At 48.0% G+C, this 26,354-nt stretch overlaps 2 protein-coding genes across 2 annotated transcripts in view; one reads left to right on the forward strand and one right to left on the reverse strand.

Moving 5' to 3' along the window:
- Positions 1 to 969: 969 nt before the first annotated feature.
- On the reverse strand, positions 970 to 14,003 carry EIF3K (eukaryotic translation initiation factor 3 subunit K). The gene is made up of 8 exons (XM_083456393.1): positions 13,732 to 14,003; positions 12,387 to 12,485; positions 11,439 to 11,559; positions 8,809 to 8,883; positions 7,239 to 7,305; positions 5,707 to 5,784; positions 2,924 to 3,049; positions 970 to 1,099 (listed from the first exon to the last, which is right to left on the reverse strand). Exons 1-8 carry the CDS (start codon positions 13,788 to 13,790, stop codon positions 1,068 to 1,070), a joined length of 657 nt encoding a protein of 218 aa, XP_083312519.1. The 5' UTR covers positions 13,791 to 14,003; the 3' UTR covers positions 970 to 1,067.
- Positions 14,004 to 16,749: 2,746 nt separating this feature from the next.
- Positions 16,750 to 26,354, forward strand: part of MAP4K1 (mitogen-activated protein kinase kinase kinase kinase 1) — a 65,342-nt gene continuing 55,737 nt past the window's right edge. Inside the window, exons 1-2 of the mRNA XM_083455020.1 lie at positions 16,750 to 17,438; positions 25,884 to 25,941. Coding sequence (XP_083311146.1) covers positions 17,331 to 17,438; positions 25,884 to 25,941 — 166 coding nt within the window. The 5' untranslated portion in view covers positions 16,750 to 17,330. The remainder of the gene's footprint in view (positions 17,439 to 25,883; positions 25,942 to 26,354) is intronic.

The raw sequence follows: 26,354 nt of genomic DNA on the forward strand, positions 1-26,354 counted from the left end.
AGCTATGCCCCCGATTAATTTACTTCCACTATTTATGGTGGTGATCAGGGATGAGGAACCTTCTTTTGCCTACGCAGGCCAGATCTTCGTCAGGATCTAGCCTCATGGGCCAGGTTTGACCACCTGCCCATCATCTGACATCACCAGGACACTTTGACTTGGTGCTTTGAAGTCCCAAAGTTGGGCCTGCAAAGCTCCGTGTGCTGCTGACCCAGCAGTCTTCGGTTCCACCGGCCATCAGCTTCCCCATGCCACTTCTCTGCTGGAAACATGCTGGAAGCAGGTATTAAGGATTCCAATTCTGTGCTAGAAGCCCCAACTCTACCTGGCCTGTCACATATGACATCAGGTGTGGAGTGGCAGGTGGAGAAAAATTGCCTCGCAGGGTGAGTGTAGCCCAGAGATTCCCCGTCTCTGGCCCAGAAGAAGTTGTCAGCCCTTGGACCAAACCCAAGCTGCTGCTTTCTATCCGTTATTCTGATCTCAAAGGCAGAAGAAGGGTGTTGTGGACAGCAGCTGGGGCAATGAGACTCGAAAGCAAGGAATCTGGGAGGATGGCATGGGGGAACCTGGCTTTAAATAAGAATCATAAAACTTGTCGAGTTGGAAGGGGCCACACGGGTCATCTAGTCCAACCCCATGTACTGCAGAAATCTTTTGCCCAACACGGGGCTTGAACCCATGACCCTAAAATTAAGAAACTCATGCTCTACCAACTGAGCTATTGCCCCTTTCCAGGAAGTTAGTGGCTGACCATTGAAGAGAGAAACATCAAAGTCCTGCAACTGAATTTAACCCCTCCTTTGTCTCCAACAACCTTCTCTTCAGATATTTGACACCGTTAGCAAACAGCTCAGTCCAGGAACGCACCAAGTCCTTCAGATCTTTCCATGGGGGCAATGCTTTCGCTGCTCCCCTTTCAGCCCCCAGAGACTGATGTAGAGGCTGCATCAACACAAGAGGCGGATGTTGGACAGAATCATTTATTGGCCACGGTCTTTTTTACAATGGGATGCTAAAATTAAATACGCAACAGGAAACGGGAGAGCTGCCGGAAGAGGCCTCCCTCACTGTGAAGAAGCCATGATGCTGGAGACACCTGAAAGGGAAGCAGAAGGAGGAATACTTAAAAGGTGGACCAGCGACCCATCAAGGCTAGGACTGTCCAACCAGCAATGACTTCACTGAGGAGTAAACTTGGGGTTTTCTTAATGCTAAGCAATGATCTACAATTGAGTTCTCCCTTCTACAGCAGGGGGTACAGTACTCACACTGATTTGTCAACCACAGGCATATGGATGCCCCCCCCCCCCCAGGAATATTGTAAAGAAGAAGGTTCACACACTTAAATGAGATACTTGAAGAGGCTATACAGACACTGTAATTCTGCACAAAGACAGAAATTCAAGAGAATTTCATGTTTCCTTTAATATATATATACCACATTTTTCGCTCTATAAGACTCACGTTTTCCCTCCTAAAAAGTAAGGGGAAATGTGTGTGTGTGCGTCTTATGGAGCGAACGCAGGCTGCGCAGCTATCCCAGAAGCCAGAACAGCAAGAGGGATTGCTGCTTTCACTGCGCAGCGATCCCTCTCGCTGTTCTAGCTTCTGGCTTAGCCGCCCGTAGTCTCTTCAGGGCAGCGGGGAGCCTTCATCCTGCTGCCTGTAAAAGGCTGCGCAGCTATCCCAGAATCCAGAACAGCTAGCTTTTGTGGGAGGTGGAGGAAGGGACAGAGTGCGCGGCTCTGTCCCTTCCCCCACCTCCCAGGAAAGCCCCCAAGAGCCGTGCTCCCTTTGAAGAGCCACATGGAGTGTGTGTGCGGCTCTTGGGGGCTTTTCCCCCGCGGAGGGAGACGGGCTGCCCTTCTCCCTCCTCGGGGAAAAGCCTGCAAGCACCGGACACACGCTCCACACAGGTTGTGAAAGGGAGCGCTGAGCAGAGCCTGGGATGCACACAGGCTCTGCTCACCGCTCCCTTTAAATAATTTTTTTTTCTTGCATTCCTCCTCTAAAAACTAGGTGCGTCTTATGGTCAGGTGTGTCTTATGGAGCGAAAAATACGGTATATCCCCCCCCCCATAGCTATCACGCAGCCATGGGTAAACTCTCTTTCCCTGGCCCTTAATACTCTGTCCAGCCACCTCCCCCACTAGCCCTGTGCTGTGTCCTCCTCTGGTGATTTTTCATGGCTGGGTTGTATCTTTGCATTGGGACAATAAGGTAAAGGTAAATGGACCCCTGACCATTAGGTCCAGTCGTGGCCGACTCTGGGGTTGCGGCGCTCATCTCGCTTTATTGGCCGAGGGAGCCGGCGTACAGCTTCCGGGTCATGTGGCCAGCATGACTAAGCCGCTTCTGGCGAACCAGAGCAGCGCACGGAAACGCCGTTTACCTTCCCGCCGGAGTGGTACCTATTTATCTACTTGCACTTTGACGTACTTTCAAACTGCTAGGTTGGCAGGAGCAGGGACCGAGCAACGGGAGCTCACCCCATCACGGGGATTCGAACCGCTGAACGTCTGATTGGCAAGTCCTAGGCTCTGTGGTTTAACCCACAGCGCCACCCACTCTTGCTTATCCAGACAAGAGGATGGAGATTGTGTGACTGGACACACCTTCCACTCATATGTAGTCCCTGGGAGATGACCCACCTTTGCTATAAATATGTGCCTGAATATGGTGGGCAATGCCAGCAGCGATTGGGAGCAGGAACTTTCATGCCTTAAGTCATTAGTAAGATGAGTAGGCAAATCTGTTCAGTTTATCGACAAGCCACTGAACTTAGCTTTGCTTCATGCTAGCAAATTGCAGAGAGCTCACCAGCCCTGCTTGCAACACAGCCCACGTCTAGCTTAGGAGATGCTTCAAGAAAGAGGAGGACCAGAACTGCGCTGGTTAGAGAAGCTGAGAAGATGCTCACTGTCAAAGTCTATCTTCTCCACAATGTTCTTGGGCTTGATGCTCTCCTCCTGGTTGCAGATGAAGATGGTCCCAGGCTCCGTCTCTGTCCAGCCGTATTTGCTCATCCAAGACTTCAGCTGGTTGTCTGCAATAAACAAGAGAAGCGTCAAGGGGCTAGGCAGAGGATGGACATGCTATAAAAAAAAGTTTCATCCTGCACCTCAAACAAATCCCAGTGGGGGAGCAGACATGACTTAGCACTAAATGCTAAAAGCAGCAGAATTCTAAATAAGAGCCCAGAACCATGAAGGAGCGAAAACAGATTAAATTAAAAAGCCGGGGGGGGGGAGGGGGGAATAAAAATGCCACTGCAGGTGCCACCATCAGGAAACCCCACTCCCAACCTTAAGGCGATATCACATAGCAAGATCATAAACAGCTTCCAAGGTTTCACTTGGCCTCAGTTGATGCAAAAGGAACAGAATCCTACCTCTCCACTGAAGAACATACACAGAAGGTCAGATCTCTAGCTTGTTAAGAAAATTCCCAAACCCAGATCCACGGGCGACTTTGGGTCATTTCTCTAAGGTAGTCCCAGGCCACAGAGAGGTTAGGCTGGCCTCAACTAGAGCCAGGGCTTTTTCGGCTGTGGCTCCAACCTGGCGGAACGCTCTGTCACAAGAGACCAGGGCCCTGCGGGACTTGACATCTTTCCGCGGGGCCTGCAAGACAGAGCTGTTCCACCAGGCCTTTGGTCAGGGTGCAGCCTGACTCCCTCCTTTGGCAATCTTTACAAAACTTTAGTTTATGGTTGCCATCAATTTTGATTTTAATTAATTTTTATAATGTTTTTATAATGTTGCACTATTTTAGTGTTGTTAGCCGCCCTGAGCCCGGCTTCGGCTGGGGAGGGCGAGATATAAATAAAATTTATTATTATTAATATTATTATTATTAAAGTTTTTATGTGTTTATATACCTATCACACTTTTAAACTTCAAATCCATTGTTGTATATTGTTTTAAATGTTTGTTTTGCTATTGGGATTGTAGTTCCATTTTTGTTTCTCAAGGTGGTCTCTGACCGTAATAAATTTCATCTGTACACAGAAGGCTTCCCAGCAACCCATTTCTTTACTTACATCCACCCCAAAAGCCAGTGTTCCCTCTCTGCCACGTATAAAAATATTTCTCCAGTTCCTGGCTTTAAAAAGAGGTAAATGTATAGGAGGGGATGCAGGTAGCGCTGTGGGTTAAACCACAGAGCCTAGGACTTGCCGATCAGAAGGTCGGCGGTTCGAATCCTTGCGCCGGGCTGAGCTCCCGTTGCTCGGTCCCTGCTCCTGTCAACCTAGCAGTTCGAAAGCATGTCAAAGTGCAAGTAGATAAATAGGTACTGTTCCGGCGGGAAGGTAAATGGTGTATCCGTGTGCTGCTCTGGTTTGCCAGAAGCGGCTTAGTCATGCTGGCCACATGACCCGGAAGCTGTACGCCGGCTCCCTCGGCCAGTAAAGCGAGATGAGCGCCGCAACCCCAGAGTCGGTCACGACTGGAACTAATGGTCAGGGGTCCCTTTACCTTTAAATGTATAGGAGGAAGATTTCTAAAGGAACTGAATTATTTTTCCTGGCTCATCTTGGACCACAAGAAACTCTTCACGGACAGGGATAGTCAGAGGACTGCTACTGATGTGACAAAACTATCACTTAACACAGAGGCCAATTCCCAAACTCAACAAAACAGAGCCAGTTCATGGCTGAAATCAAGGCCACATATCTACAACATTTTGCAAAAGCAAATCCTGTCTGCTTTGCTCCTCCCTGCTAGTGTACAGCTAGAATAAACCATGTACCCTGGCTCACCATTACACCAAAAACAAGGACCATTGTTTGTTTGGCAAGCTAATCATCACTGTAGTTTGTCATCACTGGATATAAGCTGTCCATGGAGGTGCAGGTCAATTCTATATCCAGGGCAGCTGTCTACCATCTCCATCTGGTACACAGGCTGAGACCCTACCTGCCCACAGACTATCTCGCCAGAGTAGTGCATGCTCTAGTTATCTCCCGCTTGGACTACTGCAATGCGCTCTGCGTGGGGCTGCCTTTGAAGGTGACCCGGAAAATGCAATTAATCCAGAATGCGGCAGCTAGACTGGTGACTGGGAGCGGCCGCCGGGACCGTATAACACTGGGACCTGAAAGACCTGTATTGGCTCCCAGTACGTTTCCGAGCACAATTCAAAGCGTTGGTGCTGACCTTTAAAGCCCTAAACGGTCTCGGTCCTGTATACCTGAAGGAGCGTCTCCACCCCCATGGTTCTGCCAGGACACTGAGGTCCATTGCCGAGGGCCTTCTGGTGGTTCCCTCACTGTGAGAAGTGAGGTTACAGGGACTCAGACAGAGGGTCTTCTCGGTAGTGGCTCCTGCCCTGTGGAATGCCCTCCCATCAGATGTCAAGGCAATAAACAACTATTTTACTTTTAAAAGACAACTGAAGGCAGCCCTGTTTAGGGAATTTTTAAATGTCTGATGCTGTATTGTTTTTAATATTCAGTTGGAAGCCGCCCAGAGTGGCTGGGGAAACCCAGCCAGATGGGCAGGGTATAAATAATAAATTATTATTATTATATTATTATTATTGTTGTTGTTGTTGTTGTGAGGAAGAGTGAGGCACACGCAAATCACTTGTACATGGCAAACCCTGGTTGATGGCTCACTGTGATATTTTCGCATGGCTGATGTTATATGTTTCTGAGCTTCTGAGAATGTGTGCAGGATACACACCCTAATAATTACTCACCTGTGAGGTCGCCCAGCATCTTGGCCAGAAGCCAGCGGTCAATGTGCTGGTACGTGATCCCCACCACATGACAGATAACTGCAGAGAGACAGGACAAGAGGCTTAGAATTGTGGTTCAACATGGGATCTGAATGAACACAGGCTGCCGTTTCTCAGTTAAGGGAAACCATGGTTAATGCTAGCCAAGGTTTCCTTTAACCAAGGAACTAAATATCAAGCTGCATCCCTGTGCTTTAAGTTAGGGGGGAACTTGCTCTGGGAAGGGGCTGTGGAAGGACAGAAAGTACAGTGGTACCTCGGGTTACATACATTTCAGGTTACAGACTCCGCTAACCCAGAAATAGTAACTTTGCTTCAGGATGAGGACAGAAATTGTGCAGTGGCAGCGGGAGGCCCTATTAGCTAAAGTGGTACTTCAGGTTAAGAACAGTTTCAGGTTAAGAACGGACCTCGAATTAAGTTCTTAACCCGAGGTACCACTGTACTCTGTTCCGAACTTAGAAATGAAAAGCGTAATGCTGGTGGTCAACAAAAGAGGTTTAAAGACTCTTTCAAGTCAAATCTAAAAAAAATGTAGTGTAAACACCGACAATTGGGAAACACTGGCCTACGAGCGCTCCAGTTGGAGAACAGCCTTTACCAAAGGTGTCATGGGCTTTGAAGACGCTCAAACTCAGGACACAATGGAGAAACACGCTGAGCAGCGGCAGTCCCCATTAGCTAAAGTGGTACCTCAGGTTAAGAACAGTTTCAGGTTAAGAACGGACCTCCGGAACGAATTAAGTTTTTAATCCGAGGTACCACAGTACCACTGGTAAAACCTTGTAAAGCCTTGTAATGACCTCTCCTCTTAAGGAGGCTGAGGAGAGCACATAAACATACATGGAGCTCAGAAAAGAGTGCTCAGCTCCTCAGGGAAAGGGAAGAATGAGCAAGATGGTGGCAAAGCAAGCACACTTCTTCCTTTAATCAATCTGGCATCATTTATTTGAAGTACAGATTTTCCGCACAACTTTTCGGTTTAACCAAAAGGAGTTACGTATTGTTAAGGGCTGTACTCAGTGCTGCAATGGCAGAATCCTGCTGCCATAACAGGCCTTCCTTTTCCACTCTTCCCTTCCCCCAGAATCTGCTCTGGGGGGGGGACCCCCAACTCCAATTTTGAGGGTGTGCAGGAGGCAGAGGTGCAGCACTGAACACAGTCCTAAAAGAAATATACAGTCATACCTCATGTTACCTTTGCTTTGTGTTATGTTCTTTCAGGTTACGTCCCACGGCGACCCGGAAATACTGGAAAGGGTTAGTTCCGCTCGTGCATGAGCGCAAAATGACATCACACACATGTGCAGAAGCGCTGAATCACAACCCACACATGTGCAGACGCGCTGCTGTGGGTTGCGCTCTTTTCATGTTGCGAATGGGCCTTTGGAACGGATCCCATTCGCAACCAGAGGTACCACTGTAGTAGACTGGATTTTAGTGTCTGAAGGGGCAAGGAAGGAGAGTGCAGAAGCAGAGACAAGCACACTTACATTTCCTAACAGAGTCCTCAAAGCCAGTGATCCCATCTAGGAGATCCATGTTCTCATCTAAGGCTTGCTAGGAAGGAAACACACAAAGATATTGCTTTGAATCAAAGCAGCTGAGCGATATGCCCTGACATCCCGCCCCGATATTAGCAAGGAGAAGCTAAACTTGCTTTTGAATTTTAACGAAGCTAAAAATACACCCAAACATCACAAAAGTACATTTAAAGAGCTGCAAAGAAAAAAGGAATTGCAGAACATCAGAAATAAAAAATTTAAGGCATTTAAACTTATCAAATGCAGCACACTTAAAAAAGCTCTGTGTATGCTTTGCAATACCAATGGATATGCTTATGTTTTCTTTTCTTTTTAATTTCAATTCCTATCAAAAAGATCTCACAGCTGTTTACATACACGATGTTAAAGAAAAACCACTTCAAATGATTTGCGCAATAAATACACAAACAGTATCTATATCCATAAATTTTATACAAACGAAATAAAATCAAAGAGGCGGGATAAATGATAATTTAATATTTCAAACAACACAACGTGCACGCACTTATTCATCCAATCTCACTCACCATCCATTTCACACAATCACTATAACTATTCCCTAGGCACAAGCATTACCTTGACCAGCCACTCATAAACAAACCACTCAAATTCAGCCGTATTACAAGCCATATGCAAAGGGTCACTGCCAAGCGTACACAGATGCCGGAGTCCCAATGGACTATCTAATACTCCTCTTCCATCTCTCACTCGACAGGGGCCCAGATCTATACTCGGGAAGGCTCTTGCCCTGGAGAGTATCTACCGTATTTTTCGCTCTATAAGACGCACTTTTTCCCTTTCAAAAATTAGGGGGAAATGTGTGTGCATCTTATGGAGTGAATGCAGGCTCCTTGGCTTCAGCGACAGCAACGCAAAGCTTCCGAAGCGCAGAGGGAGAGCTCCCCCCATGCTCCGGAGGCTTCGCATTGCTTTCGCTGAAGCTGCCTGAAGCCCCTGGAGCGCAGCGGGAACTCCCACTGTGCTTCAGGGGCTTCAGGCAGCTATCCTGTCGTCTGAAGCCCCCGGAGCGCAGCGGGAGGAGAAATGGAAGGGGCTCCGTTTCTCCTGCCACTTCGCTGAAGGGGCGCTGAGCAGAGAGGGGGAGAATTCCCCCCCCCCGTTCTCCCCCTCCTATGGTTCGGTGCGTTCTATAGAGCGAAAAATACGGTAACTCATTCCATCCATTCACTCCAAACAACAGAATCATAGCTTACAGTACATGCTACACAGCCTCAACATCTGATAAAGAATCAACCAACTCTGGTAGCCAACACAAACACCAGCCTCACCCTCAATGTGACCCTGAAGATCACCACACTCAAGGTGTTTTGCTTCTATGCTCCTGTCGACATGTCCTGATTGTTTTTGAAACAAACAAAAGAAAAGCGAAGACAAGACAAGTTTCAACCTGGCAATCATCTCTTGGGCTCGTATGTCATTCAAAAGCAAAAAATAAAATAAAATAAAATTCCCCTGCAAATCACAAAGGATTGTTGAGTAAGAGAAGAGCTTGGCTTACCCAGAAAGCCTGGAAGTGGCAGGTCTCCAGCAGCTCACCCAGGTATAAGATCTGACGGATGGGTCTCTCCTCTTGCTGGGAGAAATGGCATTAAGGCGGCAAATGGCACAGGGGGGAAGGTGTGAGGTTTCTTGCCCCAAGTCTTAGGGATGGGGCAGGGTAGGAAATATTAACAGCCCATTGTATAGTCAGAACATAGGTCTTTACGCAGCTACAGGAAAGACACTGTTACCTGTTAAGGTAAGCAGAACAGCATCCCTTCTTAAATACTGCTGCAGGGTCATCGCATGGACGGTAATTCCACAGATTACCGTATTTTTTGCTCTATAAGACTCACTTTTTCACTCCTAAACAGTAAGGGGAAATGTCTGTGCGTCTTATGGAGCGAATGCAGGCTGCGCAGCTATCCCAGAAGTCAGAACAGCAAGAGGGATTGCTGCTTTCGCTGCGCAGCGATCCCTCTTGCTGTTCTGGCTTCTGAGATTCAGAATATTTTTTTTCTTGTTTTCCTCCTCCAAAAACTAGGTGCGTCTTGTGGTCTGGGGCGTCTTATAGAGCAAAAAATACGGTAGTTCACCCCTCCCACTCCTCCTGTGTTGGAACTCCTATTTGGGGACTTCCCTGGCTTTTTTCTGGTCCATGTAGGACCAGACTTGGATAGTTAGCCTTGGTGAAAACTTGACGTTTTCACCCCCCCAAAAAGTTTTTGATTTGAGTTTCCACTGAAATGTGGCTGCATTTTAATGTTTTTATGTTGTATTTTAATCTTGTTTTTTAAGATGTATTTCAATCAATTGTTTTTATATTTGGTGTTAGCCGCCCTGAGCCCAGTCTTGGCTGGGGAGGGCGGGGTATAAATAAAATTTATTATTATTATTATTATTATTACTACTAGCACCAACTTGATTTCTTGCTGGAGAGAATCTAATAACCGTTTGCTTTTATATTTAAAAGGGAGAGCAGTTGCAGACTCTCTCCCCAGTAGTCTTTGGTGAAACCCAGTGTGTTTTTATGCAGCCAGCACAATCATAACACCTCCATTCTGCAAGTTCTGCATTATACATCGTGCCAGTTGCTGGAAACTGCAGGAGGACTTTTGCGCTCCAGTCCTCCTTGAGGGTTTCCCACAGGCATCTGTAAGAACAGAATGCTCCTTACGGGGTCCTCGCCGCGGGATCACGTTCACCCGGTGCTATACCAGCTGCACTGGCTCCCGGTGGAGTACAGGGTCAGGTTCCCACGGAGGAACTTACGGTCTTCAAACAAAAACCTCTTGGAGGTCCCGGGCCACAGGGAGGTAAGGCTGGCCTCAACCAGAGCCGGGGCTTTTTCGGCTGAGGCTCCAATCTGGTGGAACGCTCTGTCACAAGAGACTAGGGCCCTGCGGGACTTGACATCTTTCCACAGGGCCTGCAAGACAGAGTTGTTCCACCAGGCCTTTGGCCAGGGCACAGCCTGACCCCCTCCTTTGGCAATCCTCACAGGACTCTAGACCAATGGTTGCCATTAATCTGATTTGAATTGATTTTATAATGAAATGATTTTAGAATGTTGTATCATTTTAATGTTGTTAGCCGCTCTGAGCCCGGCTTCGGCTGGGGAGGGCGGGATATAAATAAAATGTTATTATTATTATTACGAAGTGCAGACAGCAGGGAAACATCTCCCCCACCCCAATCCCTGGCCCTTCTTTCCATTTTTTCTCACTTAACGCTCAGTCCCAAGAAGAGCTTCAAGGAATCTGAAAACTTGCTCACTACTTTGTGGCATCTTAGTTGCTGTTAATTTTTTTAAAAGAAATTGACCAGCATGGCTCTTGCAACTGACATATGCTGGGTGAAATAAAGTACAGTGGTGCCCTGCAAGACAAATGCCTCGCAAGACGGAAAACCCGCTAGACGAAAGGGTTTTCCGTTTTGGAGGTGCTTCGCAAAACGAATTTGCTATGGGCTTGCTTCGCAAGACAAAAATGTCTTGCGATTCCTGGGGTTTTTTTTCCCCTCCCCCCCTTTTTCCCAGTGTACAGCTTTCCGGCTAAGCCGCTTGACAGCTGATGGCTAAGCCGCCTAACAGCTGATCTAAGCCGCTAATAGCCTTTTAGCAGCTAATCCGCTAATCCCTTAAGCCTTTAATAGCCGCTAAACCGCTAATAGCGCTAATCAGCTAATGGGCTTGCTTCGCAAGACGAAAAAAACCGCAAGACGAAGAGACTGGCGGAACGGATTCTTTTCGTCTTGAGAGGCACCACTGTATCTTTTACGTCCTGACGATTTCAGTGGGAAAGAAACACAACTTTAGCCTAGCTGGCAGCGGTTGCAATGCAGCTTGGGGCTACGGGTGGCACTGAGGTCCAGAAAACTGAAGGTTTACTGCCTTAGGATGGTAATATTTCACATTTTCATATCAATTTTAGAGCACCCATTGCACCTCCCACACATTCTCCCAGGAACTCAACAACTTTGTTAAGAAAAGAACAATAGTGTTGTCCCCACGTTGTAAGTGGAGGAGCAAGGCTTGCCTAAGGGCACCTGTAAGTTGGAATGGAATGGAATTTGAATCTGGGACCTCTTGGTTCATAGCTCAAGTCTTTGCTCCTGTGCGGCACTCCCTTCCCCTGGGATAAAGGATACATGAGCCTGGTCAATCATGCACTTGCAGAGTGTGAAATCTGTGTGGGGCAGGTTGGTCAGAGCTTTCAGGAGGATCTGGGCAGTGACTGTGGTTTGGAAGAAGGCAGGGTTAAACTGATACCTGGATATGAGATAAAAAGAAAGAATATATTGGGACCTCAGACAGAAAGGAGATCAGCATGTATGTATCGGTACTAGAAATTAATGGTCAAGACTGAATTAGGTCTACCCAGTGTGCCTAGGACCCTCGTACCTAACGGGACCGCCTCTCCCTTTATACCCCACGGAGAGCCTTAAGGTCCATAAATAGCAACACCCTAGAGTTCCAGGGCCCTAAGGAAGTTAGATTAGCTTCAACCAGAGCCAGGGCCTTCTCAACACTGGCTCCAGCCTGGTGGAATGCTCTGTCTCATGAGACCAGGGCCCTGCAGGATCTGATTTCTTTCCGCATGGCCTGTAAGACAGAGTTGTTCCGTCTGGCTTTTGGCTTGGAGCCAATTTGATTCCCTCCCCCTCTTTCTTTTTTCTTTCTCCTCCTGTGATGAGGATGCATTTTAATGTTTCAATATGTTAATGTTGTATTTTAATCTTGTTTTTAAGTTGTATTCATTCAACTTGTTTTTATTATTGCTCGCTAGCCGCCCTGAGCCCGGCCTTGGCTGGGGAGGGCGGGGTATAAATAAAAATTATTATTATTATTAGTAGTAGTAGTAGTAGTCAAATGCAACCCTATAGGTCCAAGTGTTTCACTGTCCTCCAGAAACTTGCACCAACCTTGAGAGGCACTTGGCTCACAAACCCATTTACAGATTTAGCCCCAAGGCTCTTCACCAAATCAGTGCCTAGGTCCCCAAGCACACCTAGTTTGCCCTCACTTATTGGAACTGTTTTCAATAGCGGACTCAGCCCCGCCCCCTGCAAAAAAAGGGCAAGCAAGGAGCCACTCACAGTTTGAGCACAGCCAGGTTGGCCTCCAGGTCGTAGGCATTCTCCTTGGCTTGCGTCTCCACGTAGCGCTCTAGCGTGGCCAGATTCTCCGGGTTGTACCTGAAACGCAGAAAAGGTTGGGGGTGAGGACCGCAATGCTAAGGCTGCATCCACACCATACATGGCAGCACTGTGGTGCTACATTTAGCACTCCTGGCTTATCCCCCACCCACCCCAAACAATCTTAGGAGCTGCAGTTTGTTCAGGTCGCTGAGAGTTGTTGGGAGACCTCCTCCCACCATTTCACAGAACTACAATTCCCAGAGTGGTTTGTAACCCGAGGTACCACTGTACTCAATTTATTCAGTCCTATGCAAAGTTTTCTGGATGAACCCAATACAGTGGTACCTCGGGTTACATACGCTTCAGGTTACAGACTCCGCTAACCCAGAAATATTACCTCGGGTTAAGAACTTTGCTTCAGGATGAAAACAGAAATTGTGCTCCGGCAACACGGCGGCAGCAGGAAGCCCCATTAGCTAAAGTGGTGCTTCAGGTTGAGAACAGTTTCAGGTTAAGAACGGACCTCTGGAACGAATTATGGCAAGTTCTTAACCCGAGGTACCACTATAGTTTCAACACATTGCCTAGGTGTACATCTCAAGGCAAAGTTGCTCGGGGACAGTTTGGGTGACAAAAGCGGCTAGTAAAAGTCTGTATAGTTCAAGCTATGGTTTTCCCAGTAATGATGTATGGAAGTGAGAGCTGGGCCCTCAAGAAGGCTGATCGCCAAATAATTGATGCTTTTGAATTCTGGTGCTGGAGGAGACTCTTGAGAGTCCCATGGACTGCAAGAAGATCAAACCTCTCCATTCTGAAGGAAATCAGCCCTGAGTGCTCACTGGAAGGACAGATCCTGAAGCTGAGGCTCCAAGACTTTGGCCACCTCATGAGAAGAGAAGACTCCCTGATGTTGGGAAAGATGGAGGGCACAAGGAGAAGGGGACGACAGAGGACGAGATGGTGGGACAGTGTTCTTGAAGCTACCAGCATGAGTTTGACCAAACTGCGGGAGGCAGTGGAAGACAGGAGTGCCTGGCGTGCTCTGGTCCAGGGGGTCACGAAGAGTCGGACACGACTAAACAACAACAACGGCTATAAATGACGTAACGCAGGCGGGAAAGGCGGCGTGCCTCTGAGCACGTGCAGAGTGCCCCTCAAGGAAACAAGGGAAGCCCCCAACCCGCGTCGCTCGGTTTCTGAAGTCGCCCCCGAAGGATGGGGGGGGAGGGTTGCCTTGGTAACCGCGACCAGGTCCCTCCCACCCCACCCCCCTGTCAATCACCCCCTCTCTCCGAGTCAGCACCTGTCGATGCCCTTCAGCAGCTTCCCCACGTTCGCCCGCATCTGCTCGAAGAGCGCCATGGCACGCGGAACCGGGAGCGGAGAAGGAGGCGGCGGCGGCGGAAGAGGAAGGGAAAGGACCGCGGGCACAGCACAGGAAGCGGAAGGAGAAGGAACAGAAGGCACTTCCGGCCGGGCAGCCTCCTGCTTCCGCTTCCGCCGAGGCGCGCCGGAGGGAGCGCCGCAGGCTAGAGGTGCGTGACGCGCATGCGTCGTGGAGAAAAGGGCCGAGGAGAGGCGGGGAACGTTCTTGGTCCCGCCCCCTTTGGGTTTCCGCTTCGGCTCCTCCCCCTCCCTTGGAAGATTCTATGCAGCTCTTTCGCGCGAGGACTAGAAACTTGTGCTTGGTTTTTGAAATCGGAACTTTTCTTGGGCGCAGATTTAAACTGCACTGGACTTAAATTGCACCAAGCAGAGATCCTGCTGACTGGGACCAGCGCCGGGGCAACAGCCATGCATGCAGTTCAAATGGAGGTGCCAGTGGGTTACAGCGGTTCTCTACTTGTGGGTCCCCAGATGTTGCTGAACTACAACTCCCATCATCCCTGAGCTCTGGCCTTGCTAGCTAGGGGTGATGGGAGTTGTAGTTCAACAACACCTGGGGACCCACAGGTTGAGAAAGGCTGACGGGTGCATGATTCTGGCCACGCTTCCTAATCTCCTTTACGACGCAGCTGGGCCGTTTTTAGCTCCACCCCCCCTAACGTTTTGGACGCGATAAGGATCCTGCGCTCTACCAGGATCAGCAAGGGATCTATTGATTGGACATCCTTGCAATAGGATATACAGTAGTACCTCGGGTTACATATGCTTCAGGTTACATACGCTTCAGGTTACAGACTCCGCTAACCCAGAAATAGTGCTTCAGGTTAAGATCTTTGCTTCAGGGTGAGAACAGAAATCGTGCTCCAGCGGCGCAGCAGGAGGCCCCATTAGCTAAAGTGCTGCTTCAGGTTAAGAACAGTTTCAGGTTAAGAACGGACCTCCGGAACGAATTAAGTACTTAACCATAGAATCATAGAGTTGGAATAGACCACAAGGGCCAACGAGTCCAACCCCCTGCCAAGCAGGAAACACCATCAGACCACTCCTGACACATGGTTGTCAAGCCTCTGCTTAAAGATCTCCAAAGAAGGAGACTCCACCACACTCCTTGGCAGCAAATTCCACTGTCAAACAGCTCTTACTGTCAGGAAGTTCTTCCTAATGTTTAGGTGGAATCTTCTTTCTTGTAGTTTGGATCCACTGCTCTGTGTCCGCTTCTCTGGAGCAGCAGAAAACAACCTTTCTCCCTCCTCTATGTGACATCCTTTTATATATTTGAACATGGCTATCATATCACCCCTTAACCTCCTCTTCTCCAGGCTAAACATGCCCAGCTCCCTTAGCCGTTCCTCATAAGGCATCGTTTCCAGGGAACCTTCGCTCAGTGGCAGAGCACCTGTGGGAAGATATCTGGTTCACTTTGCACCATCTCCAGTGAAAAGCTTCAAGGAGTGGGGGAAGGGGAACGCGGGTCTCTGGCTGAGACCCTGGAGAGCCAGCGTCAGGCAAGACAAGGCTGCATCGTGGGCATATAGTCTGACCCAGTGGTAACAAGGAACGGTAGCGTAGTGGCAAAATCAGAAGCGAAGTGATAGTCACAGCTATGCCCCCTTCTAAAATTGCACAATTACACAATGATTTGTAATTGTGGATGTATTGCAACAATCGGTGCAAATCTCCAGCTGTTGCCTTTCTGCTAGATCATACTGTGTTCTGTGCACATACATAAGCAAATGATTTGGGGCACCTTGCATTTTCAGTATTCCTGCATGCTTAGTTTTGGAGCATACAATGGACAGAAAGCTCCCCTTCCATGCTGGTCAGGTGGCTCTAGGATGCTGGAGACTGAGACCCAGCTGTAGAAATAGTAAGGGGTCTTCGACTTCCAGTGACCCTGGACTATACCACTGACAAGGGAGCTTCCTTTGACCTGCAGGCATCATAAGCACATAGTTAAACAATGGAACTCACTTCCGCAATAAGCTTTTGGCCGCCTACTTGGACAGTTTAAAAAGAAGATTGGACAAATTCATGGACAGCTCTCCGTGGCTGAGAGCTGTCCATGGAGGCACAGGTCAATTCTGTGTCCAGGGCAGCTGTCTACCAGCTCCATCTGGTATGCAGGCTGAGACCCTACCTGCCCGCAGACTGTCTTGCCAGAGTGGTGCATGCTCTGCTTATCTCCTGCTAGGACTACTGCAATGAGCTCTATGTGGAGCTACCTTTGAAAGTGACCCAGAAACTACAACTAATCCAGAATGCGGCAGTTAGACTAGTGACTAGGAGTGGCTGCCAAGACCATATAACACTGGTCTTGAAAGACCTTCATTGGCTCCCAGTACGTTTCTGAGCACAATTCAAAGTGTTGGTGCTGACCTTTAAAGCCCCCAAAGGCCTCGGCCCTCTATATCAGAAGGAGCATCTCCACCCCCATTGTTCTGCCCGGACTCTGAGGTCCAGCGCCGAGGGCCTTCTGGCGGTTCCCTCACTGCGAGAAGCAAAGTTACAGGGAACCAGGCAGAGGGCCTTCTCGGTGGTGGCGCCCGCCCTGTGGAATGCCCTCGCATCAGATGTCAAGGAAATAAGCAACTACCAGACTTTTAGAAGACATCTGAAGGCAGCCCTGTTTAGGGAAGTTTTTAATGTTTAATGCTGTATTGTGCTTTTAATATTCTGTTGCGAGCCGCCCAGAGTGCCTGGGGGAACCCAGCCAGATGAGTGGGGTATAAATAAATGATGATGATGAAGGCTCAAAGGTGGGAGGCAGCATATTTTTGAATTCAAGTGGTTGGGGAGTGCTGTTGTTCTTTGGGTCTTGCTTGCTTGTTTTCCCCTGCTGCATTGAGAACGGATACTGGACTCTCAAGGAAGATTTGCAGCCAGGCCAGTGCAGGGTGTGACCAGTGAGAGTCCCAAGGGCCGCATTGTGGCCCCTGGGGTGGAGTTCCCCGCCGGTGCGCCAGCCCCAGTCCTTTCCCCAAGGGAAACCGATTCTGCAAAAGGGCCAGCGAAGAGGAGAAGATAGAGCAGGGGTCAGCAATTCTTTTCAGCAGGGGGCCGGTCCACTGTCCCTCAGACCTTGTGGGGGGCCGGACTATATTTTTTTTGGGGGGGGGTGGAATGAATGAATTCCTAGGCCCCACAAATAACCCAGAGATGCATTTGAAATAAAAGCACACATTCTACTCATGTAAAAACACGCTGATTCCCAGACCATCCGTGGGCTGGATTTAGAAGGCGAATGGGCCGGATCCGGCCCCCGGGGCCTTAGTTTGCCTACCCATGCGATAGAGAGGAACCAATGTGATCTCTGTATACCCGCCACAGGGCTTTAAAGGCCACAGTGGAGCTCGCAGAAACCAATCGTGCATCAAATCAGGAAGCAGAACTCTGAGAAATTTATAAAGTGCCCTGACCACATTGCTGTTCTGACGCCCACGCGCAGTGAGAGCGTCGCAGAGTTTGCAAACCTCCGCCTTGGGGTGGCAGGGGGGTGGGGTGGGGATTCACTGAACAATGGATGCCCAGGAAAGAGCTGCCCTAGACATTTCTACCCGAAACCCCCAAGAGGACTTTGAACTTCTTCTGAGAGTTGGCGGAGGGACCTATGGAGAAGTCTATAAGGTAAGCAACCAAACCGCTGCTCCTTCCTGGAGAGACTGAATGGCTGAGGGCATCACACACTTGGGGCTGCACACTTCTTTGAAGTCTCTCAGGCCCACTCACCTCACTGAGTGTTTGTTGTGGGGGAGGAAGGGAAAGGAGAATGTTAGCCGCTTTGAGACTCCTTCGGGTAGTGATAAAGCGGGGTATCAAATCCAAACTCCTTCTCCTCCTCTTCTTCTTCACACTAATTGACCAGGAAAAACAGGATTCCTCATAATATAATCGTAGCTCTGGCAGGGAAAACCCACCTCTTCCTTTTGCATCAATTAAAATGCTCTATTTTATTCTTGGTTTCGTCCCCTGCCAGGTATATTTTCTAATCTCTCTCTCTGCCACTCTTTAAAACATCCAGCATTGCCAATCACTGGAGCTGTTTAAAATAGGAAAAGCATCTTCGGCAATAGAGCCGCATACTAATTGAACTGGGTTTGAGGACAAAAGAAATAAATATGGAGTAGGGTTCGCCTGTGGAACTCATAGCTGCATGATATTGGAAAAGCTGAGAAGTGTGTTGTCGGCCACATTTTCATCCCACACTTTCCCTAAAGACCTTGGGGAAACCTTGATCACTCCCTCCTTTTATCTTCCCAGCAACATTGTGGTGTAGCTTAGCGCAGTCCTATGAATCTTTAGAAGTAACGACAACTGTGCTCAGTTCTTTGATGCGTTCCTCCCGGTATGTGCGCCATTGCCGTCCTAGTGTGTGTCATAGCTGAGCATGAATTCATTGCTCTGTTGAGTGCTTCATCCACCACACAATGCTGGTCTCTGTGCCCAACGCGCTGCCTGCTTTTTAAAGCTGCGAGACAGACTACACTTCGACTGGGAGAGATAGCGCATGGCAATAGTCCTTCTGTCTGCCTTGATAATTCTCTCCATGGAACATAAGAGAGGTAAATGCAAGGGAAATTTATGGGATGGAGGCTCCCTCTCCCCTAACAATGTGAAATCAGAAAAGGACAGGTAAAATGTTCAATGTGGTAGAGGCTAAGCAAATCAGTCTCTTAAGCTTAAGCCAAGAAAAAGTAGTCTCTATAAGATTGAATATCAATATACGTATCAAGAGCACGATTTCTGTTCTCATCCTGAAGCAAAGTTCTTAACATGAGGTACTATTTAATAATAATAATAATAGTAGTAGTAGTAGTAATAATAATAATAATAATAATAATAATAATAATTTATTATTTGTACCCCGCCCATCTGGCTGGGTTTCCCCAGCCACTCTGGGCGGCTTCCAACAAAGATGAAAAATACACTAAAATGTCACACGTTAAAAACTTCCCTGAACAGGGCTGCCTTCAGATGTCTTCTGAATGTCAGGTAGTTGTTTATCACTTTGACATCTGGTGGGAGGGCGTTCCACAGGGCGGGCGCCACCACCAAGAAGACCCTCTGCCTGGTTCCCTGTAACTTGGCCTCTCGCAGTGAGGGAACCGCCAGAAGGCCCTCGGAGCTGGACCTCTGGGTTAGCAGAGTCTGTAACCTGAAGCGTATGTAACCCGAGGTACCACTGTAGTTTTTTCTCTCCTGTTGTCACACTAGAATTCGTGGATGTTCAGTGAAGCTGAATGTTGTAAGATGGGCCATTGCAATTTGGCAGGCTCCAAATGAAGGACCATCTGGTCCTCCCAAGAGTCCAGATTTGGGCCTTGGGGACTCTAGTTCCTGACCTCTCCTCCTCACCTTTCCCTCCTAATTTCCAGCTCAAGGCTCAGCCTTAGAAGCTCCTTTCACTGGTTGGAAAACGTGATGGGTACATTTATTTCTTGGGCCATAAGCCGCCATGACAGGACACGGGTGGCGCTGTGGGTTAAACCACAGAGCCTAGGACTTGCTGATCAGAAAGTCGGCGGTTCGAATCCCCACGACGGGGTGAGCTCCCGTTGCTCGGTCCCTGCTCCTGCCAACCTAGCAGTTTGAAAGCACCCCTGGGTGCAAGTAGATAAATAGGTACCACTCCGGTGGGAAGGTAAACGGCATTTCCATGTGCTGTGTTTCTGGTTTGCATTTATCTGCATTCATATATTTGTCCCAAGTTGGGATTCAAGGAGGCTTAGAACACTTAAAGACAACATCATAAAATCCAGAGTAATAGAAACAAACTAGTTAAAACATTAATTGAGATTCTGCAGAATACGTTTAGTACCAGCAATTAAAATCCAATTTCCCCTGATAGGGACCCAGTGATCAGCACAATCTGCACCTTAGTTTCCAAAGGCCTGTCTGAGCATGAAGGCCTTAGCCTGTTGGGGGAAGGATAACAAAGAGGGAGCCAATCTAACCTCTCTTGGGAGGGGATTTTATAATATGGGAGCCACTACAGAAAAGGCTCTCTCTTGTGTCACCATGAACCACGCTTTTGGTGTTGATGGGAGCCAAAGAAGGTGCTCACCCCAGGATCTTAGCATGCGGGCAGGTTTGTATGTTGTTGTTGTTTAGTCGTTTAGTCATGCCCGACTTTGTGACCCCCCTGGACCAGAGCACACCAGGCACTCCTGTCTTCCACTGCCTCCCGCAGTTTGGTCAGACTCATGTTGGTAGCTTCGAGAACACTGTCCAACCATCTCATCCTCTGTCGTCCCCTTCTCCTTGTGCCCTCCATCTTTCCCAGCATCAGGGTCTTCTCCAGGGAGTCTTCTCTTCTCATGAGGTGGCCAAAGTCTTGGAGCCTCAGCTTCAGGATCTGTCCTTCCAGTGAGCACTCAGGGCTGATTTCCTTCAGAATGGAGAGGTTTGATCTTCTTGCAGTCCATGGGACTCTCAAGAGTCTCCTCCAGCACCAGAATTCAAAAGCATCCAGGTTTGTATAGGGAGATACAATATTCTAGGTAGCCTGGGCCCGATCCCCATCTAAGCCCCACCATCCACCCCTTCTTAGAAGGAGCTTGCCTGCCTTCTGATACTACTGGTCGGAGAGGAATTAAAATGGGGAGTGAATAACTCGGATGTGTTCGTATGTGGACGAACACCATAGCTTTTCTGCAGCATCTAGAAAAGCTGTTATTCCTGAGAGGTGCTCCCAGGGAATGCTCAGAACGGCAGCAACTTCTGCAAATTGTACAGGGAGAGGGGAGAAATTGGTTTCAGGTCACATTTCCTGGTTCAGTTCCCGAAACAACATGCAAACTGAAACTCAGCTATCCTTCAGAATTTGCATTTTACAGAAATGTTCACGCACCAGGGGAAAGTGTGACAAGAATTGAAGACATTGGTGAAAACAACATAGGAAAAGACATTGGGTTGGGGGGGACGACAAATGGTGGCAATAATAAACATAATATTAATAGTAATAAATATTATTATTTCCACCCTGCCCTCCCCGGCTTGAGCCGGGCTCAGAGTGGCTAACACCATATAAGTGTTTATTAGCAGAAATTGGCATTAAAAAGCTGATGGATTTTTCATGAGGGCTCTTGATTAAAATTTGGAAACTGAGGCAGAATGAGATGAATGTAAGATCAGGGGTGGGGGGATAGAAACTGGGGAAAAATGAAATGGACAGAAAGCACTTTGTACTTAATTTTGTCCCACAGTATTGTTGTTAATAAATTTGTTTTATATATATATATATATATATATATAAAATTTTTATTCAGTTTACAAATAAAACAAATTAATACAATTCATACAATTTTTTAAACCATTCTCACTTTTTGACTTCCCACAACTTGGCTGGTACTCCTTCCCTTCTTAATTTCCCACACATTTCTTAATTCTCAATTAATTTGTAAATTAAATCTTATTTCACTCCAATTTTTATCTTTCATTTTTACAAAGCTTCATTACAAGCGTTACAAGCGTTATTTGTTTTTCACTTAAATTATGCATATATTCTGAAAAAATTTCCCATTCTTCAGTAAATCTCTGATCTCGTCGATTTCTAATTTTTGTTGTTAATAAATTTGTGAGTAAAAATGGTTGCATATACATACCAGACCTTTAAAGGACCCCCCCTTCAAAAAAGGAATTTCAGGAATTGTAGTTTACCCCCCCCCCACACACACAAGCTACAGCTCCCAGCACCCTTACCCAACTAATTATTATGTGTTTATTACAGTTACTTACTGAAGTTCCCAAGTTTCTTTGAGGAGGGGAATAGCTGAATCTGGCACATGTGTACAGTGGTACCTCTGGTTAAGAACTTAATTCGTTCCAGAAGTCTGTTCTTAACCTGAAACTGATCTTAACCTGAAGCACCACTTTAGCTAATGGGGCCTCCCGCTGCCGCCGCGCCGCCACTGCATGATTTCTCATCCTGAAGCAAAGTTCTTAACCCGAGGTACTATTTCTTGGATAGCGGAGTCTGTAACCTGAAGCGTCTGTAACCTGAAGCATCTGTAACCTGAGCTACCACTGTACATAAATTTTAGAAAGGGGCAAGATTAGATGCAGGTGTACAAAGCATTCTTGTGCAGTGGTACCTCAGGTTAAGAACTTAATTCGTTCCGGAGGTCCGTTCTTAACCTGAAACTGTTCTTAACCTGAAGCACCACTTTAGCTAATGGGGCCTCCCGCTGCTGCCGTGCCACACCATGCGATTTCTGTTCTCATCCTGAAGCAAAGTTCTTAACCTGAGGTACTGTTTCTGGGTTAGCGGAGTCTGTAACCTGAAGCATCTGTAACCTGAAGCGTCTGTAACCCGAGGTACCACTGCAGTGGCGTAACGTGGGGGGTGCAGGGGGGGCCGGCCGCACCGGGTGCAACATCTGGGGGTTAGGGTTAGGGGGCGCAAATCCACGGGTTAGGGGGCACAAATTACTTGCCTGCCCCGGGTGCTGACAACCCACGCTACGCCACTGTACCACTGTACACAGCTTTAAGTTTCCCTACAACATGCCTTGGTGGTTTCAAGGCATGGAAACACCCCTTTCCCCTCTGGTTTGACAGTTTCTATCTCCGAGGCCTCGTGGAGGAAGGGCAGCCTGTGTTGCAAGCCCACCTACCCACTTAGCTTAACGGCTCACATCCTGCTTGATACTATCAAAGGAGCCGAGCGCTGCAGCTGTATTCTCTGCCAAAATATTTCAGCTTGCGTTCTCCTTTCTCTCTCACCAGTCTCCCGCTTTGAGCTGCGGGATGCAGGCCCAAGCAAAGTGAGGCCACAGGAATCCACAGTCGAATCTCCTGCCTGTTTATAACTGCATTTACATTGCACTTGGGGGGACGCGGGTGGCGCTGTGGGTAAAAGCCTCAGCGCCTAGGGCTTGCCGATCGAAAGGTCGGCGGTTCGAATCCCCGCGGCGGGGTGCGCTCCTGTTGTTCGGTCCCAGCGCCTGCCAACCTAGTAGTTCAAAAGAACATCAAAGTGCAAGTAGATAAATAGGGACCGCTTACTAGCGGAAGGTAAACAGCGTTTCCATGTGCAGCTCTGGCTCGCCAGAGCAGCGATGTCACGCTGGCCACGTGACCCGGAAGTGTCTCCGGACAGCGCTGGCCCCCGGCCTCTTGAGTGAGATGGGCGCACAACCCTAGAGTCTGTCAAGACTGGCCCGTACGGGCAGGGGTACCTTTATCTTTTTACATTGCACTTGAGGTGGCATGCATGCATCTTTCCCATGCGCGTGCCTTTGTCACGCCCTGTTGGAGCCGCCTGCAACTGTGACGAGACCCGGCAGGCCCTGCAAAAAGCCCGATGGGTCATTTGGAGGGTGCGACGGATCCGCTTGGGCTTCGGCACACCATGTGACGTCATGCACACTCTACGTTAGGTCAACCGGTCAGGCACCCACAGTCAGAATTTTGTGGGTGCCTCAGGACCCAGGCCCCGCTCCCCGAGTTGGCGCCTATACCCTGGAGGCTGCTGTAGTTCTTCCTTTGTCTGTTATTGCTATGCTTTATTTGCTTAATAATAATAATTTATTATTTATACCCCACCCATCTGGCTGGGTTTCCCCAGCCATTCTGGGCGGCTTCCAACAAAATATTAAAATACAATAGTCTATTAAACATTAAAAGCTTCCTTGACATCTGATGGGAGGGCGTTCCACAGGGTGGGTGCCACTACCAAGAAGGCCCTCTGTCTGGTTCCCCGTAACCTCACTTCTTGCAGTGAGGGAACCGCCAGAAGGCCCTCAGCGCTGGATCTCAGTGTCCGGGCTGAATGATGGGGGTGGAGACGCTCCTTCAGGTATACAGGACCAAGGCTGTTTAGGGCTTTAAAGGTCAGCACCAACACTTTGAATTGTGCTCAGAAACGTACTGGGAGCCAATGCAGATCTCTCAGGACTGGCGTTATATGGTCCCGGCGGCCACTCACAGTTACCAGTGTAGTGGCCACATTCTGGATTAATTGCAGTTTCTGAGTCACCTTCAAAGGTAACTCCAAGTAGAGCGCATTGCAGTAGTCCAAGCGGGAGATAACTAGAGCATGCACCACTCTGGCGAGACAGTCTGTGGGCAGGGAGGGTCTCAGCCTGCGTACCAGATGGAGCTGGTAGACAGCCGCCCTGGACACAGAATTGACCTGCGCCTCTATGGACAGCTGTGAGTCCAAAATGACTCCCAGGCTGCGCACCTGGTCCTTCAGGGGCACAGTTACCCCATTCGGGACCAGGGAGTCCCCCACACCTGCCCGCCCCCTGTCCCCCCAAAACAGTACTTCTGTCTTGTCAGGATTCAACCTCAATCTGTTAGCCGCCAGCCATCCTCCAACCGCCTCCAGACACTCACACAGGACATTCACCGCCTTCACTGGTTCTGATTTAAAAGAGAGGTAGAGCTGGGTGTCATCTGCATACTGATGTGCCTCTGGATGATATCATTGCCAAACCGTTGTCTTCCAGATATGCCCACCTGGCCACCCTTCCTGTGTTTTTCCCAACCTGATTTGTGGCAAAAATTTTGGGAGCAGAAGAAGAAGAGAAATGAAAGGAAAGGAAAACAGCATGTCAATCGATGTCAATAGAAGCCGACTAATTGGGGGGGCAATCAAGGGGCAATTCATCCTCCAGCCACGCTGAACAGGAAGCAATAAAAGCGGCTGGAACTTGTAATCAACGCTGCTGGGGTCTGCCCCCAAAATAGAGTTTTTACTATATTTGCTTGTTGGAGAGGCTATAGGTTCCTGGCAGCCATTTCCCCTCCCTACATGATACAAATCAGTGGTGTGGTGAGCAGCTATACCCAGTAACAAGCTTGTTGTCCTGATAATTTCACAACTGCTGCTAGGCTGAACACATTATTTTTATCTTTCTTTTTTTTAAGAAAACCATTTATATCTTCCTCAGATGTAGATCGGAATGGCGTGAAATAAAAAACCCCACAATAAAATTCAGCAGACACTATAACAAATACTAATAGGTGTTAAGTTGTGGGTGAACATATCAGACGACACAGCGATTCTTCAAACAGCTCTTGTTTATTCAGAGGCCAGAATAGAACTGAACTGAAGGGCTCAGTCAGCCTGCTTATATAGAGCTCCACTACAACACAACAGCAGCAACTTTCTAAAACTATCCAATCACTGAACGTCACTTTCGATCCATCATTTGCATAACTATCTACAGCATCCCCCTGCTGGCCCAGGGTGAGAACTTCAATACATAACAACAGGGTCACTAAAATATCTAGGAAGACTCAAAACTGATTTTAATAATAATAACTCCCTGCATATTGGCATCAGGCAGATGTCTTCATTACACCCTTTTCGGCTCCTGCTAAAAAATATTTTGTTTAGGTAGGCCTACCCAGGTTTGTAGCGTGTTGATATGTGGTTTCAGCGTATTGTTGATTTTGATCGGTTTTTTAAACCTTCAAATAGCTGTTTTGTACTTGTCATTGATAATTTTGTGCCATTCTTTTTGCAAACTGCCTGTCACAGGAAAAAGCCCGGCTTGTGTGTTTGCTGCTGTTACACGAATTTTAAGTGCACACACTCCATAGAAAATCAATCCTTCATTCTTCAAAATGAGGAAATCTTTCTTCTTCTTTGGCGATCCCTTGTATCCGAGTAAGATTGTCTTCCATAAACACAGTTTCTGAGTCTGTGACTGTGGAGACCAATTCTGGATCCACATGTCCTTCCACAGTGGGGACATAGGTTTTTGGACGGGAACTGATCACAGTGCGGATTTGCCAAGCGTGCCTTCCTCCTAGCATGTTTCTCCCTTTTGCCCTCAATTTGAGCGTCTTCAAAACCTGTGACACCTTTGGTAAAGGCTGTTCTCCAATTGGAGCTCTCATATAAAAAAACACTGTGAAAATGCTTTTAAAAAAAGTTTTGAAAAATACATCAAATTTGGCATAGCTCACTTCCGCCATCTGGTGCCACGTTCGCGTTTTGCACTTTGAAACACATTTAAAACTTTTTGTTTGCAACTGTATAGCCGAGACCCTGGTCTCCAGCCACGTTTAGGCCTTTGCCCATCTTTTAAACACATTCTCCTTTCTGTATCTCCTCAGGCAAGGAACAAGGAGACAGGGAAACTGGCTGCTATCAAAATCGTAAAGATGGAAGCAGGTGAGCGAGGAAAACGACCAGCTACTTTTCGGTGCGCCGCCTTATCGTAAACCGAATGAGCCCTGAAATCCTTTCTCGCTGAGGAGTGCCAGAACTAAGGGGAAGAGTTGTTGTATGCATTTAAAGCAGTATTCAACTTTTCCAGAGATGCATTTTTAACCCAAACATGCCTTTGGGGACAGATTTCTTAATCTTTTTAAAAAGAACCCCCCCCCCACTAATTTTTATTAAAAGTTTTCAGATTTTACATTTCCACATTAACATCTTTCATTACACCCATGTTGTTGTTGTTTAGTCGTTCAGTCGTGTCCGACTCTTCGTGACCCCATGGACCAGAGCACGCCAGGCACTTCTGTCTTCCATTACACCCATACATTCAACGATTTCCCTCCTTCCCCTATCCAATGTTCTTT

Source organism: Podarcis tiliguerta (assembly GCF_965153285.1).
Source record: "Podarcis tiliguerta genome assembly, chromosome: 8".
NCBI lineage: Eukaryota > Metazoa > Chordata > Lepidosauria > Squamata > Lacertidae > Podarcis > Podarcis tiliguerta.